The sequence below is a fragment of the Balearica regulorum genome, chromosome 1 (assembly GCF_011004875.1).
Source record: "Balearica regulorum gibbericeps isolate bBalReg1 chromosome 1, bBalReg1.pri, whole genome shotgun sequence".
In the NCBI taxonomy this organism is placed as follows: Eukaryota; Metazoa; Chordata; class Aves; order Gruiformes; family Gruidae; genus Balearica; species Balearica regulorum.
In genome coordinates this window covers 201,951,473-201,967,694 of record NC_046184.1, presented here as the reverse complement: position 1 = coordinate 201,967,694, position 16,222 = coordinate 201,951,473, and the positions used below count along the sequence as shown (strand labels likewise).

General features: G+C 40.7%; 1 protein-coding gene across 5 annotated transcripts in view; it reads left to right on the top strand.

Moving 5' to 3' along the window:
• GRIA4 (glutamate ionotropic receptor AMPA type subunit 4) overlaps positions 1 to 9,343 on the top strand; it is a 233,476-nt gene extending 224,133 nt beyond the window's left edge. For 2 of the 5 annotated variants that reach the window (XM_075742295.1, XM_075742294.1), the window contains exons 15-16: positions 1,410 to 1,544; positions 8,215 to 9,343. In XM_075742295.1, the coding sequence (XP_075598410.1) occupies positions 1,410 to 1,544; positions 8,215 to 8,379 (300 nt within the window). In that variant the 3' untranslated portion in view covers positions 8,380 to 9,343. Of the gene's footprint in view, positions 1 to 1,409; positions 1,658 to 2,874; positions 3,058 to 8,214 lie in introns of all 5 variants that reach the window. The other 3 variants (XM_075742296.1, XM_075742298.1, XM_075742297.1) reach the window with 3 other exon arrangements.
• Positions 9,344 to 16,222: the final 6,879 nt, after the last annotated feature.

Here is a 16,222-nt window from a genome sequence, read left to right as displayed (position 1 = left end):
CAGACTTCCAACACGTTCGCTTTTTCTGGCAAGTGCTTTGGAGAAAGGAGTGAAAAGCAGTTAAGAGGATGGCAAAGGACCTGTAAATGACAGCTGAGGAAGCCTCAACCCGCCACGTACGTTTGGTCAGGTCTTGCTCAGCCCTGCCTCCTCCTCGTTTGCCAGCACCGTGTTAGCCGTTGCCACCCAGGGAACACAGCCACCCCCAAGGTACTCGGTCCTCTTAGCCAGCTAAAAAGAGACAGATCCCAGCTGTAAGCCCCAAACATCTCAGTACCTCCATGGGAATTGTTACTGTGCTAATCTACCGATTACACAACAAATAGTGCCTCTTTAAATTAAACATCTAAATGTTTTGCATTCTTCGTAAGTTAAAATTTCATAGAGATTACAATCGGAAGTTAAGTACTCTCCTTACTTTAGGTAAAAATTGTATAGTCTGCATAAGAATAAAGCTTTATTAAGTATCTTAAGGCGCATGGTGTAGTATATGGAAGTCAATCCTGAGAGAGTTCCTTGAGAACTGTGCAGAAATGCACGTGGATTTCAAATGAAAAAATATGATACGTAACTAAGCAGTGAAGTATAGAGAATTGTAGAATAGTTATTTACTACAGTACGTCCAAGAAGGTGATTGTTTATAAAATGATGTATATTTAATAATTTGCTAAAGTTCTCACTGTTGTGTAAATTATGAATAATGTGTAAGATTTCATAAACTGCTATTTAAAATTATACTATCACTGAGCCTTAGTAGTCCATGGGCATGTTCCAGAGCTGTATCTATAATAAAATAGAAACAAAATACAATAATTGGTAAGAGGCAATCTATCACAATATGTATGGTATAGTGTGCACTTTCAAAGGAAGTGTTTGTTCAAAGAAATAACTTAAGCCTCACATGTTATTTTCACCTGTCATTTAAGTATCAGAAACTCAGTCTGGATCTTTTAAATTAATGGCAATGCCTACCACAAGTACAATTCCTGTTTTTGTAAAGATCAAGCAGAGTCTTGTCTGATGTAAATGGATTTCTGGATTTCAAAGCTTTTAAAAAGAGCTTTACATACATGCAGTTTTGTATCAGCGCTAAACTGGCCCCTAAAGAGAGCTAGACACGTCACTGTTTAATTCTCCACTTAGTGGAAATAATGGTTTGCCATAAGCAAGCAATGATATCCTGATATGTTGGCAATATGCTTATATTTTTTATGCCAACCAGGAAAATTAGGCACTTAAAATATATTGTATAGATCCAGATAGGTCAAATGTTGTGAGAAGTATGTAAGTGACTGTCATTTAGTTTCAGCTAAACGTTATTTATTTCTATATTTCCAATGTTTTAACATGTAGCTTGTGCTCCTGGGGTCTGGTTTCCGGGGTTAACTGTGTTGCTTCTGTTTCCCCAGGACAAGACGAGTGCCTTGAGTCTCAGCAACGTTGCTGGAGTCTTCTACATTCTGGTTGGAGGCTTGGGCTTGGCAATGCTGGTGGCTTTGATAGAGTTCTGTTACAAGTCCAGGGCAGAGGCGAAACGAATGAAGGTGGCAAAGAGTGCACAGACTTTTAACCCAACTTCCTCGCAGAATACCCAGAATTTAGCAACTTATAGAGAAGGTTACAACGTATATGGAACCGAAAGTATTAAAATTTAGGGGTAGGACTTAGGGCCTACTACAGTGAGTGGGTGATGCATCTTGTAACGCAGTGTTGTGACATGTCTGTCTAGTGGTGCTTGCTTCTGAACAGAGCTTTATATTTTGAAAAACTTCAGTGCAAAGTGGTTCAGTTTTTTTGGCTGCAGATGTACAGTATACTATTCTATGTTGCTAATAGACATCTGCATTGCAAGGAATTTTTAACATAAAAAATACATTTTTAACAACTCAATGTTGTTGAATCATTTGGGAGATGAAAACTATTTGAAATCGTAAAATATATATTCAGAGGGCCAGTGTTTAATTACTTGATTGGCCAGTCTACTTTCCTAAAGGTTTGCACTCTACTAGTGATAAATTGCTGTAAGCCTTTATTATTTGATGTTGGCCCTAACTGGGACTTTGTTATAATCAAGATTTAGGATAGGCAACATCACTGAACCATAGTTAACCTGACGGAAGACAAGGCACTGTTACAAGAAGTCTAAATGTTGTTTTCCCTTCTGTCCTTCCTCCTCACCTATTCCTTCACCCTCCCTTTGATACGTGTTTTATGCTAATTGTGTGGCATTTTTTTCACAATATCCCACATCAGGTCAACCTTTGCCCACTATAATAACCACAAAAAGTCACTAACCAGTGAACAGACCTTGATTATTGTCCTCAGCTTTCAGTAACGCACCCCCTTATGTAGCTCGGGAGTAGTGTCTTCTAGATGTTCATGCAGTGATGTCGGAGCCTGAACCGCTGATGTTGCTGAGCTGCATCCTGCGTAGCTCCCCTGAGTAGGCGTGCGGGGATGGTTTAGTAATGCACTTGTTCTCATCCGTGCAGTATCTTGCCAACTAATCATTAGTCAAATCAATACTGTGACCTTTGGAAATGGCACGTAGCAGCAAATTGTGCTTCTAAATATAACTTTTACATAGCTCCCAAGCTCTACTAGCTGCTTTGTAAGTGAAGGTGCAGCTAGGACCCTGCCCTTTTGTGCTACCTAGAGCTCCCTTGCCCTTGCAAATAGCAAGCCACACATCTCCTCTGTTAACTAAAAGCTTGAGCTTTCCTGAAATCACTGAGCCATCCCTTTAGTGGAAGTAAGAAACAAAAATTTAGGGAAAGTAGATGAAGAATATAATTTTTATGTTGCCACCTAGAAAAAATTTTGGAGGAAACAACTGGAGATACAATTATTATTTTTTATTTATTATTTATATAGCGCTGGAGTACACGGCGCTGTACAATAGGTGAAGTGTGCCAAACACATAACAGGTCCCTGTCCCGAGGAGCTTACAGTCTAAAGGCACAGCCGGTACAATACCGAACCATACAGTACAGAGCAAACACAGAGTGAGCAGAGAATGGTGTTTGAGCATGATAGCTGGAGCGCTGCGAGGAATAGGTGGGTTCTCGGGGGGCGAGGGAGGGGGCTTGGCGTACGCTGGCTGGGAAACTATCCCAAACGTATTGTCACTGTGTGCTTTTCTTTTGTTCCCTGTTGTAGAAGAAGTCATGACCCTGGGTATATTTGAATTGTAACAGAGCTGCCCAATTTCCCCATGTGGAAAAAAAAAAAAAAAAAAGTCTTAGCTGTGCACTTTGTTCACTAGTGAAAATGTGAGGCACAGTAGGTGTCAGGGGGACTCCAAAAGTTTAGGCCAGTGTTCATTACTGTGAACCAGGAATCAGGACTTCCAGGTACTAATATTAATCTCCCAAGTTCACTGCCTACGGTCAGTAATAAGGTTCTTATAAAGAAATAATCCTGTGCAAGTAATTGTGCAAAATGCAGATGAAAAGATCTTTTTCCTTTCAATTCTTCAGTGACGTGCCCACAACTGAGGGTGTCCCCAAGCCGGTATAAAAGTAAGAGTCCCAGAAAACATATTCCTTACCAAATTTGCAGGGTGCAATGCACCCAAAACATAGTCTTAAAGAAAGCAAACAAAACCCCAGAGCTTTAATTCAAAATCTGACCTGACCCAAACTGGCTTAGCATGCTAACCATGGCATGACTTGACCATCCCCTGAGTTCCCACCCAGCTCTGTGATTCCAGTGCAACAAACACTATCATGGTACTTGCAGAATTGATTTTAGCCTTACTGTTTTCTTGAAATAAAAATCAGTGCTAACTGATTTTTTATTTTTAAGGAAAGATGGTAAGTACCTTTGTCTAAAGTTCGGATTCTTGTAGGACTTGTTGCAACACAGAGATGAATTCTTAGAGTAAAAAATGTATTAAAAATGCCCACATTGCATTTTATTTTATTGAAAATTCATGTTTGGGTCAGGCAAAACTTCTGATAATCTCTTAAAAACATTTTAGGGTGCAGACAGTTAAAAATTAACAAAAACAAAAAAAAGAAATACCTAGGATTTTGAGCAAATATTTGTAGCTGTCTGAAATTCTTCATTCTACTTATTTGTCATAATGCTTCTCTGAGAAATTTCAGCATGTGAACTTCTTATAAAAACACTTATGCTTATATGTGGAAGACTGCCAAGGTCGAGTCATGCTCTCCTGGCAACACTTGGGCACCCCTGGCCCCGCAGGCAGCAAGGGGTTACCTCTGGGCCGTGCTCTGTACAGGGTGACCCACACGTGCTGGTCATAAACCCCTGCTAGCTGGCAGCAGTACGCAGCCCACAACGCTGGTTACACGTATTTCTGCAGAAATATGTCTGTCTTACGCATTTGGAAACCTTTGACAGGTTTCGTTATCCAGGGAGTAAAGGGATCGTGTTGGGACTAAAACTTGCTAATATGGAAAGATGCTTGGCAGTTCTAACCCACATCAGTAACCAACACGCTGACTTTTTAAGCTAACATCCAATAGTTTTAATACTATATGTTTTAAACTAATATAAAATAGCTTAAATAACCCACTTGACAATAATATTCATTACCATGTTTTTTCTTTTAGTTTAATCCAGTCAAAAATGAGTTGCCTCAGGGAAATTCACCTGCCTGTGAGGCAGCAGCAGATGAAAATGTAGGACTAGTCTGTATGCGTGGACTAGTCTGTATGATAAAGGACTGGTCTGTATGTGTGGGATAAAGACATTGGGAAGGGATGACAGGCTATTGCATCTGCCGAAGGCAGGGAAGGAAGTGTGCTGTAAGGAGGGGACAGTCCCTTCCTCTTCCCCTGGGTGACAGTTTCCCATTTTTGTGTATCAGTAGTAACCCTTTAGTACAGTAGTTGAGCTGATGCCCTGAGCACAGTGCGGAGCCTAGCAGCCTCCTCTCCAGCTGCTCTAGGGAAAAGCCCAGCTGAGTTCCTCACCCCGAGCCCAGAGGCTTTTGAAGGGACGGTCCCCATATCCAGCCAGCCACCACCGCCGCCTCTCCACGGCCACTCTCAGTGGGCCATGGAGCTCATGAGCCAGCTCCCAGTTCAGCTGCCTTCTCTTGCTCTCCCATCCTATGCTGTTGTTTATGAAATTAATTAAAAAATTACAAAAAGTAATGAAAAAAATATGAAAATAATTACGAAAAAGGTGAAGTGCTACGGGATGGCTCAGTAAATGTGTAATGCATTTATTTTGACTCGTATAGTTCCAATTTCATATTCAAGATAGGAAAATTCATTGAAAGTTCATCTTCAGTATTTTTGCCAAGGACACCTTCGTGTGACCCAGGTACTAGAGGAGCCTGAACAACAAAAGAACCCACACAGGCTAGGGTATTTGTGTGATACAGACTGAAGACATCAGTTTCTTCAATTCCCATTTCCCAATAGGAACAGGGCAATCAGTGTTTTCACATGATTAATCCCACAACTAATTTAATCAAAACTAATGACAAATTTGAAAATTCATTTTTGCTATTAACTGCATATATTTAACACACAGAGACTTCAACAATTTGGGTATTATTCACAGTAAATACTAAGACTTTTCCCTCTCATCCCAGCCTCTCCAGAAACTTTTTGCAGCCAGGCCATAAATCTGAAATTGTAACAGCGCAGTTAAGCAGAGTATTAGCCTGGCTGATTACCTATAGCGCAGTTTAAAATACAACACAGAAGCTTACCTGGTTACTGGGCTTTATGGCACCTTCCCGAGCTTGACCTGCTCCTCGTGGCTTTGTTAACTGTCTGGGTTGTTTCCGTGCTGTGTTGCTGAGTTGTTGTTAATCTCTGCCATGAGAAGAGAGGAGTCGTTTTATTGCAGCTTTTTCTGTTATTCTGTGGAAGGCTGCTGAGAAATTGTTCGTTATTCTCATTTGATTTTATTTTTGATGGATCCCTTTTTACTGTCTTTCTGTCCTGAGTGTGTTGTCAATGGCCAGAAAGTTATATAGACTGAGCTGCAAAACCAGTTATGCGTAACTCATATATCCTGTATAAATCTGAGTTCTCTCTCAGATTTCCCAGTGGCAAACCCTGAATGGCCATGAACAGAGAGCTGATCAAAGTGATGGAGAGATGCTGGTGCATCATGACAACTTTCTGGGAAATTTAGCATATCTGGAGTAAGCTGACCCTTTTCCACCCAAGTTTGCATTTGAATCTGGTTTGGACGCTCATCCCTCCCCAAAACTCCTGGCTAAAGCACCTTTGTTTTTTCTTGCCATTGACCAAAACATGTTCTGTGCATTTCTGCAGGCAGTTGTCAGTCCTCGACATCCATTTGCAATGGGACTCTGAACACGCACTGCGTCGAGCTCCACCACATTGCATTGTGTCTGCGCTTTGTGAATGCATAGATTTTTATTTGCTGCTGGGGAGTAGTTGAGGTTTTTGGTACTGTACAGGCCCAGGTCCCCACTCCATCATTACCTGTGTCTCTCTTTTTATATCTAGCTGTTGAATTAGTCCAAGATATGTTTGGTAACAATCCCTGTCACAGACTACAGTGGCAGCTGGGAAACTTTTCAGAGGGTGACTTCAGACATTGCAATTGATGATTGTCAAAGCCAAGGTTTTTCAGCATAAGGGGAATGCCGTAATGCCCTCTGTAAGCTGAGACCTTTTCCTGAATTTGGCTTCATGAGAGGGCTGAGGGGTTTAGGGTAATTGATTTGGAAAGTTGCTTTTATATCCGAGCTCCAGCTGCCTCACAGCAGCAGGTGTACTTTGGAGAACTCTTTTTTGAAGGAGCTACTGATAGGAATGCAATGTTAGGCTGGTGCGTTTTCATAGAAGTGCACCCAGAAGCAGTGGAAACGTTTGGGAGTTTTAAGGAATCTCCCTCATCCCTATACACACACACTCATATATGTAAAATCAACTTCAGCGTATTAAACAGCAGCTCAGGATTTCACTGCTACCTCAGAAGGAGAAACCGGGCTCAGAGGGACAAAGTTTTAAATACAGAGATCAGTAATAAGGCAAATAAAATGATTTTATGACGTTTGTCATCCCTTTGCTCCTATGTGAATGCACGCTCCTGTCTTTCCAATTGGTATTTCAGATTGCATCCCTGCACACCAATTACATGAGTTAGTTGCACAGACTATAGCTTCTGCCGACTAGAAATCAGATTTCCCCACTAATTAATATCTTAATACGGTATCTTTGAAATTTGTTTCAACGTAGCGTAGTTTGGGTGCCTGTTGTTCCAGTTGTCCCTGCTTCATTGGTTGACCTTAGACACCTCCCCTAATTTTAGTCATCTGGAAATCATTTAGTCTAAACTAGACATCTTGGCTTTTTCTATCATCACATGAGAGAGCTCTTTTGGACTAGGTTACTGATTTTTGGATGGCTAAAGTTAGATGGCATAACTACAAATGTGGAGGGTTTTTAACAAATCCAATTTTTTGCTTGAGTCAATTAGTCTCTAAACAAGACATTTTGTTCTGATTTACCTGAAAGCAAAGATTTTGAGGTAACAAAAATTTAAACCTTCTGGTGGAAAATTTACTCCTAATGTAGAAAACTATAGAAAATTGTATTTTCTCTCACTAAACTACATTTCCTTTGAAAGTTCCCACCTTCTCTAATTGTAGAAAAATATATATATGAAAAGAGATTTGAGGACAGTTCTCAGATTTACTGATACAACATATGTTCATTGTGAAAAGGAGTAATAATTTCTTTAGATGTGATCCATGGAATTATCACAAAGATACAGCTATTGCAATTTAGAAACAATTTTCAGTAGTTATATTTTATCTTTATGTTCCTAGTTGAAAGTCTAAGCCTATAACCACCTGTGCATGACTTTATTCACAGATGCTAATAATTTCAGGTTCATAAAAGGTCTTGATTCTCATTTCACTGTATATAAATGTAGTTTGAAGCAGTTTAGATGAAGGTATTGCCTATTCTGTTAATTTCTTGATCAAATTTGGATTTTACATTTAAATCAATAATAATAATTTATTGTAATTAAATTTACCCTCAGAATTACTAGTATTTTTTCCCCTATTAGACTTAAATGCTATGTATTTTATTCATGATGATTACTATTATTATATTTAATGTTAACATGAAAAAATGCAGATGTCTAAAATTAATATTTTGGTGTTTGCTGTGTCCTGCTTTGTTGAAGGACAGAAACATTGTAACACTTTCCTGTTTTCTCTTTTTTTTTTTTCCCCCAACCTAGCTTACCTTTTCTGAAGCCATAAGAAACAAAGCCAGATTATCCATCACAGGGAGCGTGGGAGAAAACGGACGCGTATTGACTCCCGATTGCCCGAAGGCCATGCATACTGGAACTGCAATTAGACAAAGTTCAGGATTGGCTGTAATTGCATCGGACCTACCATAAAAACCAAAAAAATAATTGAGTGCCTTAATAAAACTGTGTTGGTGACTGATGGGAACACAGCACAGACTGTAACGACATGGGAGTGTCATTGATGAACTAATAATTTGGCTGAGAAAGGGAAGTACGTCCAAATGCGCCAGACATCATCAGCAACAATGTGTGCATGAGCTCAGCTCGGAAACCCAAACTCAGATTTTATATCAGGAAAATTCATAATTTAGTTTTGTTGGGGGGGAGGGGGCTGGGAAGGGTGTATTAACAGCAACAAATTTCACTTGAGTGGACTTAAAACTAATAAGACTTGCCAATTTAGCGCATTAAACTGTGAAGAACATGCTCAGAAAGGACAACATTTTGGTCTTTGTCTTGACAAAGAGAGAAAAATAGCTATAGAAGTCAATGAACATGCTAACCTGTGTCTCCAGAACATCAATATATACAATGGAAGAATACTCAGCTGTTCAGCTGTAGAAATGAATCACTAAACTGTGATAAGAAAATAATAAATATGTAAATCCTGTGAAAAATAAAGAAATTATTTACATTTTCTTTGAAAAAAGAGGAATATTGAAACATGCTTGCTTTTTAACTGATGTAAATTCGGTAGAGGACAACACAATTCTTTTTTCTAACCATCTTAGGGAACAATTCATTGCAATAATTGATATAAAATGCCATCACTGTAATAAAATTCAGAGACTTTTTTTTATAAAAGTTGTTGGTCATCCTCTTGTTTGCTGTTACCTTCATTCTGTTCCATCATTCCGTGTTCCACAGATTTGCATCTGTCTAATACAAGAAACAAAATGATAAAATGTTTAGAGTATGTCATCAGTCTGCAGTGTAGAATCAAAAGAGACTACGGGTCACTCATGTTGCAGATATTATTTATAATCTTGTTCTGTGTAAGAAACTGTGGTTTTTGTACCCACCAAAAAGAATAAAACAACAAACGTTCTTATAATATTGACAGAGCTTGAGTTGTTTTCTGATCATTAGGGACGTCACCTACAAAATAGAATAAGGTGGTTCATTTCTTACCGCAGGATGCAGGACTTTATCAGAGACAGACGGAGTCCCTGCACGTTCGTGAAGTGCTTTTAAGTCCTTCGATAGGAAGGGCTCGAAGCTGTCAAAGTATTGTCATCATTATTCACTGGGTATTATAGAGCTAGTCAGCAAAACCCTTTCTGAGAGGTTAGGGAACCATTTAGTGATAGGGTTTGTTCTCCAGGTAGTTCAAGGGATGAGATACTAGGGAGCAGGAAACTACGAATGACCATCTTTCGGACCAACATGATAGATACGGTGTGTTGGTACCTAGGTTTTGCTCAGACAGCCTTTCAGTGGCACGCCAGGGAAAGGCAGCAGGCACGGTTTGAATAAAAACCAAATGTCTGCAGGAGAAGGCATGTCTGTGGGTGTGAAGTTGTAGCAAGTCTTTTCTTCTGCAACGGTCATTCTCCTTGGCCACGCTGGACACTACAGTGGTCTCCAAGTCCAAAGCATGGCCACCAGTGTAACAGCTCCATGCCAGAGCCTAGACTGCAAATCATATCAAACTTGGATTAATCATAGCTTCTGATGCCCTCGTGATTTTGCCATGCCCATGAGCAGTCATGTTCAGATGGCTTAAATTTCATCAAGGACTCCGTGGCTGGTGCTTCTCTCAGCCCCAAGGGGTCCAGGCCATCACAAAGAGGAGTGTGGGCACAGAGTGGAGCCTAACGCTGCCAAGCAATGACCAACCCTCAAAAACTGCAGCAAAGGACAAACAAAAAGCACTACCGAGGTAATACTCATCCTATATCATATAGACATCTACGATGTAGCAAAGCAGGTGTTAGCTTCAGTTGAGGTATTGACAATATAGGTATTAATTTCTTACCTCAAATACTCTAGACACTCTTTATAGTTACTGGAGGGAAATAATGAGACTTCATCTTAAAGTAGACATTAAAACATCAAACCACTGAATCACAGCAGCAAGAGCCTGTATCTTTCCACCCGACTATAATCTAGGCTGAGGGAGACCAGTTCTTATACAGAGCCTGGCAGCGCAGGCAATGGCAAAAATAAGATGACACTGACCCCTAAGGCACAATGACTACCAAGTGTGCTGGGGTCACTGTGACCAAATTTACTTTATATCCTTGTTTTGCTGGCATGTTTAGCTCATTCATGAGTTACTGTGAACTGTCTGTGTTTCTGTGGCTGGAATGGTGAGCTGTCTGGTTTTTCTCCTCTTTGAGTGAAGCTGTGAGCTCCCTCTCAAACTTCTTTTTACAGCTGAATTTAAAAAGAAACTTCTGTTTTGTTGTTGGATGTTGGTTTTGTGGTTTTTTTTAAAAGAAGAAAACAAAACAAAACAAAAAGCCTGTTGTTTTTTGTAAAGTAATGTATTAGAGGCTGAACAGATTGGGACACTGAGTGTGAAGGATGGCATCTATTTTGTTCTACTGTGTATGTCTGTTTTCCCAGGAGCTCGTCTTCATCCTTCCTTCATTCAGGACTGTGAGCAGTGCCAGTGCTGCCCCAGGATATTTTACCATCTTTCAGTGTTACTTCCCTTACATGCTCCCCCATCTCTTTAATGTATTACATTTCTTTTTCGCCTTCAGTAAACAGCCCATCGCTGCAGTTAGGAATGTCACTCCATGGAGCCCATTCTTAGGTGCCTAAGCTGGGTTTCCACTTGGCAACAAGACCCCCAAGTCCTTTGAGATGTCTTGTCCAGTGTCAGCAGCTCCCGAGGATCCCCACGGAGAGGAGTCACAATCGAGCAGCATGAGCAATGCAGTCGCTGAGCAGCACGGCCATGGAGTGGCACGACCCACCGAGGGCACGCAGCCAGCACCCATGGCGGGAATCGTCTCATCCTCTCACCACTTCCAAGCCTTGTCCTTGGCAAGTGAACACTTTGCTCAGAGATATCTTGGTCAGATGAGGTGAAGACGAGACTGTGACTTTGCCCGATGCCTGTCATAAAATACCACAGATATAAAATAAAAAAAAAACAAACAAACATTCAGTACTAGAATTCAGACGGTTGAGAAAGCAATCTCAGGGTATCGGTCTTCTCTCTGCAGTAGCTTGCTCTGTTGTTTATTCCAAGGGGGTAACCGCTGCATGACTGCTATGACCATCTCCACATATGTCTCTTAGCTGTCCCTCAGACACTTTTTCCTTTGCTTTTCCCCTTTCCCCTGAAACACTCATTTCTCACTCCTCTCTGTATCTTCCCCCCATCCTTTTGAAGATCAGTGCCAGAAGTCACCCCCCATCCTTGTGCAGGAAATATGACCCGAAGGAGGAGAAACCTTCCTCAGGTCAGGTTCAGGAAGGCCACGGTCTCCGGTCCTCCAGAGGGTCTGAGGCTCTGTTGTTAGATCAGGGCTGCTCCACGGTGCTGAGAACAGCAGTGCAGCCCCGGAGAGCTGCTGGGCTGCATCCCGCCCTCCCGGCACAGCAGTCTCAGCTCTCCTCCATCCCCCTGCCTTGCTCTTTCTTCATCCTCCTCCATCGGCAGCTTCATGGCAATCACTGGCTCAAAGGGAGAAAAAATAAACAAAGGAGGCTACTGATTAAAGGGGACTATTAATATTGAGGCATTAAATATCATCCACATTTTTCCAAGATTTTGCCCTCAAAAAGAATACAGATAACAGAACCTGACCCATTTTCCTTCACATAGGATCTGGTGCCACTTGGGATGCCCTAGGCCATGCTGCCTGGCCTCCAGCTACAGGTTCAGAAAGTGTCCTATCAACCTGAGGTCCTATCTGCCAGTTCCAAAGGTATCTCAGTCACCACGGACAATCAGAAAGCAGGCAGGATGGATAGCCAAATGTGAGCAGATGGGTTGACTCTAATCAAAAGAATTATTCTGTCAACTGAAGGCTCATTTCTGCTGCGTAAACCTAGGCATTTAGGGTAACTCGAGATGCCTTTAAGTATCCAACCTGGCCTCCTAGTGCAAGTCCAGGAAAGCATGAGTCTCCTGTACATCCTGGGTCAGATCTAAGAGACATCTGCATGTCTTAGATGGCCTAAGGTATGTCAAATGGTACCAGGTACCTGTGGGAGAGTAACTGAATTGTGTCCTGTAGTCCGTTCAGCTGAGTTGTTTTCAAGTCTCCATTGACTAGATCGCCATGGAGTATGCAAAGACCTTAGACACTTAGTTCTCCTATAGATATCTACATTTAGCTATCTTAATCTTGAACTGAATGCTATATATGTTTACCTGCCTCTAAAATAATTTCAATTTTGATGTCATCAAATGCAACTATTAAAATTAATACTTACAACAATGTAAGACCTGTCTGCAAAATAAGTGTCCTCTGAGCTGGTGTGAATCATACTGTAGGACAAGCCTGCTTTGATGTTCAATGTATATTAGTGGGTTTGCATTCTACACATTCAAACCTCCCACACTGGTGGTGTATTCTATTAAACACCTATTAAATTCAAAATCAGTGCAGACTTGTTGGGTTGTCTGAGGACCTCACATGCTAAATTAGTCTTACACAACCGCTTGTTATTGCTGAATTTCACCTAGAGACTATCCTGGGAGCTGAATACACGTGTTCTGAGTTAAATTTGCCTCAGTGCAATTGAGAACAGAGCCTGGGGAAAGGAGTACAGCTTTACACAACTGCTCATAATCATTGTGTGTGGTGAAGGAGGAGAGTGGTACCTGTTTACCTCTGTTCCTTAGTAATTCTGTAGTGGCTTCTGCCCTGATAAGATGTAAGAATGAGGAGCAAATATTCTTTAACTTGGTGTAGAAACTCCAGTGTTTTTCTGCCATTTCAAACTATAAACAGACCTTCATACTTCATGCCTTCATGACTAGGCAATTGTAGCAGAAGGGAGCTCCTAAAGCTCTCAGCTGGCAGAATGTGCCTACTACACTAATGGTAAAAGCAGGAAGAAGAAGGGCAGCCTGCAAGGAGCTGCAGACATTTGTGGTAGACATGGATTAATTAACACTGTTACAACAAAACATGTAATTGGGATGCGACAGCCACTTAAACTTCAGCTGGAAAGTCTAAGGGTAAGAAGTCACTAGTGGAATTACAAATAGAAATTTACAGTCACTTCCTTTTCTAAATGAGAGGAGTGTCACAGATTCCAAATAACTTACTGATTTCATAACAATTGCATTGAATGTAAGGTCAGGTATGCTGAAACTAACAAATAAGATTCATAGAAAAACTTAGATTGGAAGAGACCTCTGGAGGTCATCTGCTTCAAACCTCTATTTAAAGCAGGTTCAGCTTTGAAGTTAGATCCAACTTCAAAGTTTGAGAGGCTTCTCAGGCTTAGTCCTATCAAAATTTTAGTATCTTCAATGTTGAGATTGCATAATCCCTCTGGGCAACCCCTTCCAAGTTCTGACCACTCTCAATATCTTCTTAAGTTCAAAATTTTCATAAATTTTTTTTGCTCTGCATTGAAAGTGGATTCAAATGTAGCAATACAGAGTCCAAGCTGCTTACTTAAATGCAAATTTGTATTATTATTTATGTAACTGAGAATCTGGACGGATCTGTTAGATTGGACTAAGGCATACTGTCATCACACTTCAGAGGAGTGTGCACTGCTGTCAGCCTTTTCTCATGGCTAAAAAGAGGTTTCACCCACCTAGCTCACCAATCCATCATCTTCCATTAGCACCAAACATTAAAAAGTTATAAAGGCCATACCCTGAACGTCTTTTTAAAGTGATATATCTCTAATAGGTCTAAAAACCTTTAACAATGCTAAACTGTTGAAGTGGACTTTAAAGTGCTTTACGATGAATTATATATTTTCCTAAGACTTTGAAAAAATTATATGACTTTGCAAGTAATTATATATTTTAGCTATTCCTGTAAGGTTTCCAGTACAAAGGCTCTGATTCTACCCAGCCTTATACCTGATACTAATTGTTTAAACTGATGCAAAATTGATGTAAAAATGCAATCACTAGTGTAGACAAGAAGATCTGATCTGGTGAGATTTTTAAACCTATTTTGGTCTAATTGTGTGGAAGTTTCATAGGATTTGGAAGGCACAAGACCGTAGCAGTTTAAATCCAGTAACTCAATTAAAAGAGTCTTTTTACACATTACAGTAGTCATCAAGTCCATAACAATGTAAGAGAGGTGGTGTCTCCCCTTCTTCTGCCATGCCAAGGTATGTGAGAGACTTTCCATGCTTTGGTGAGCAGGCTGCAAGACTGCACAAATTAGTTTTTCCCTGTATTGTAAAAGGAACACCGTTATATTCTGATTACCTGTAGTACTGTCAATTGCTAGAATTTCCCAAACACTTGATTCTAAAACAGCCATAAGGAAAAAAAAAATGCTTTCTTTGCTAAAGGGCAGAATCAATATTCTTTAAAACATTCATCTGTTGTGGTTTAAGCTGGCAGGCAGCTAAAACAACCACACAGCCGTTCATTCCCTCACTCCCACACACACACAATTGGGATGGGGGAGACGATTGGAAAAAAGTAAAACTTGTGGGTTGAGATAAAAACAGTTTAATGAGACAGAAAAGGAAGATAAAATGATGATGATAATGATGATAACAATAATAGAATATACAAAACAAATTATGCACAGCACAATTGCTCACCACCTGCTGACTGATGCCCAGCTAGTTCCCAAGCCACGGCACTCTGCAGCCAACTCCCCCCAGCTTATATACTGAGCATGATGTCATATGGTATAAAATATCCCTTTGGCCAGTTTGGGTCAGCTGTCCTGGCTGTGTCTCCTCCCTTCTCCTTGTGCACCTCCTGTGGAAGGCTCATGTCTCCTCACTGGCAGGGCCTGGGAAGCTGAAGGGTCCTTCACTTAATTGTAAACATTGCTTAGCACCAACTGAAACATCAGTGTGTTATCAACATTATTTTCATATTAAATCCAAAACACAGCACTATACCAGCTACTAGGAAGAAAATTAACACTATCCCAGCCAAAACCAGGACAAAGGTCCATCACAAAGATTAAGAAATAAATGCTGGAAAGTCTATAAAAAATTCAATGGCATTCTGAGAACGTCTGATGATACTTGGGGTGACACTCACTAACTGTAAACATTTCCATGTAACTATCTAAGAACTTGTAGGATGCAGCATAATCTGAATGATTTTAGATGACTGGGTTTGGGTGAGATGATAGTCATGCCCTACCAATCTTTTCTGGGTTTTGTTGTTGAAGACAATCAAGGGTGACTAATTCAAATGTTGACATTTACACTGCAGATGTCTACACTTGGCCAGATGACTCCTATGCGTGGTGATCTAAGTCCAGCAACCACATCGTGAAATAGAGTGAGACTAGCTCTGGTCACAACATCAATCAGACAAGGAGACAAGGACAGAGTTGCTACCATCACCTCCAAAGTGTGTGTTTACAATCTTCAGCTTCACAGTATCTGACGCCTGGAGGTCACTTGTTTGCCACACTATGTGTAAACACACTACTTTGGACTCCCTGCTGTTCTTTCTCATAGCTGCTTTTATCTCAGCCCCTAGAGATGACTGTTTTCCCTCAACTCCAAAATATTATGTTGGTTGGTACACATTTAATTAAAATTACCATTTAATTAATATAAGACACTGGTGAGTCAGTAGGAATCCTTGTTACAGCAGCAGCTGGATGCCCTGAAATCTGAATTCTCAAAGTAGACATGAGAGGATGTGGAAACACATCTCCCTGCTGGGGCCTGATGATAAATGTATCATCTCCAGCACGCCTCAGGCATGACTCTTTGGGTCAAGAGGGCTGAAGGCAGGTCAGTACAGCCATCTTGAGGATCTCTGGAGGTACAAGGCAGTCTCTCTGTG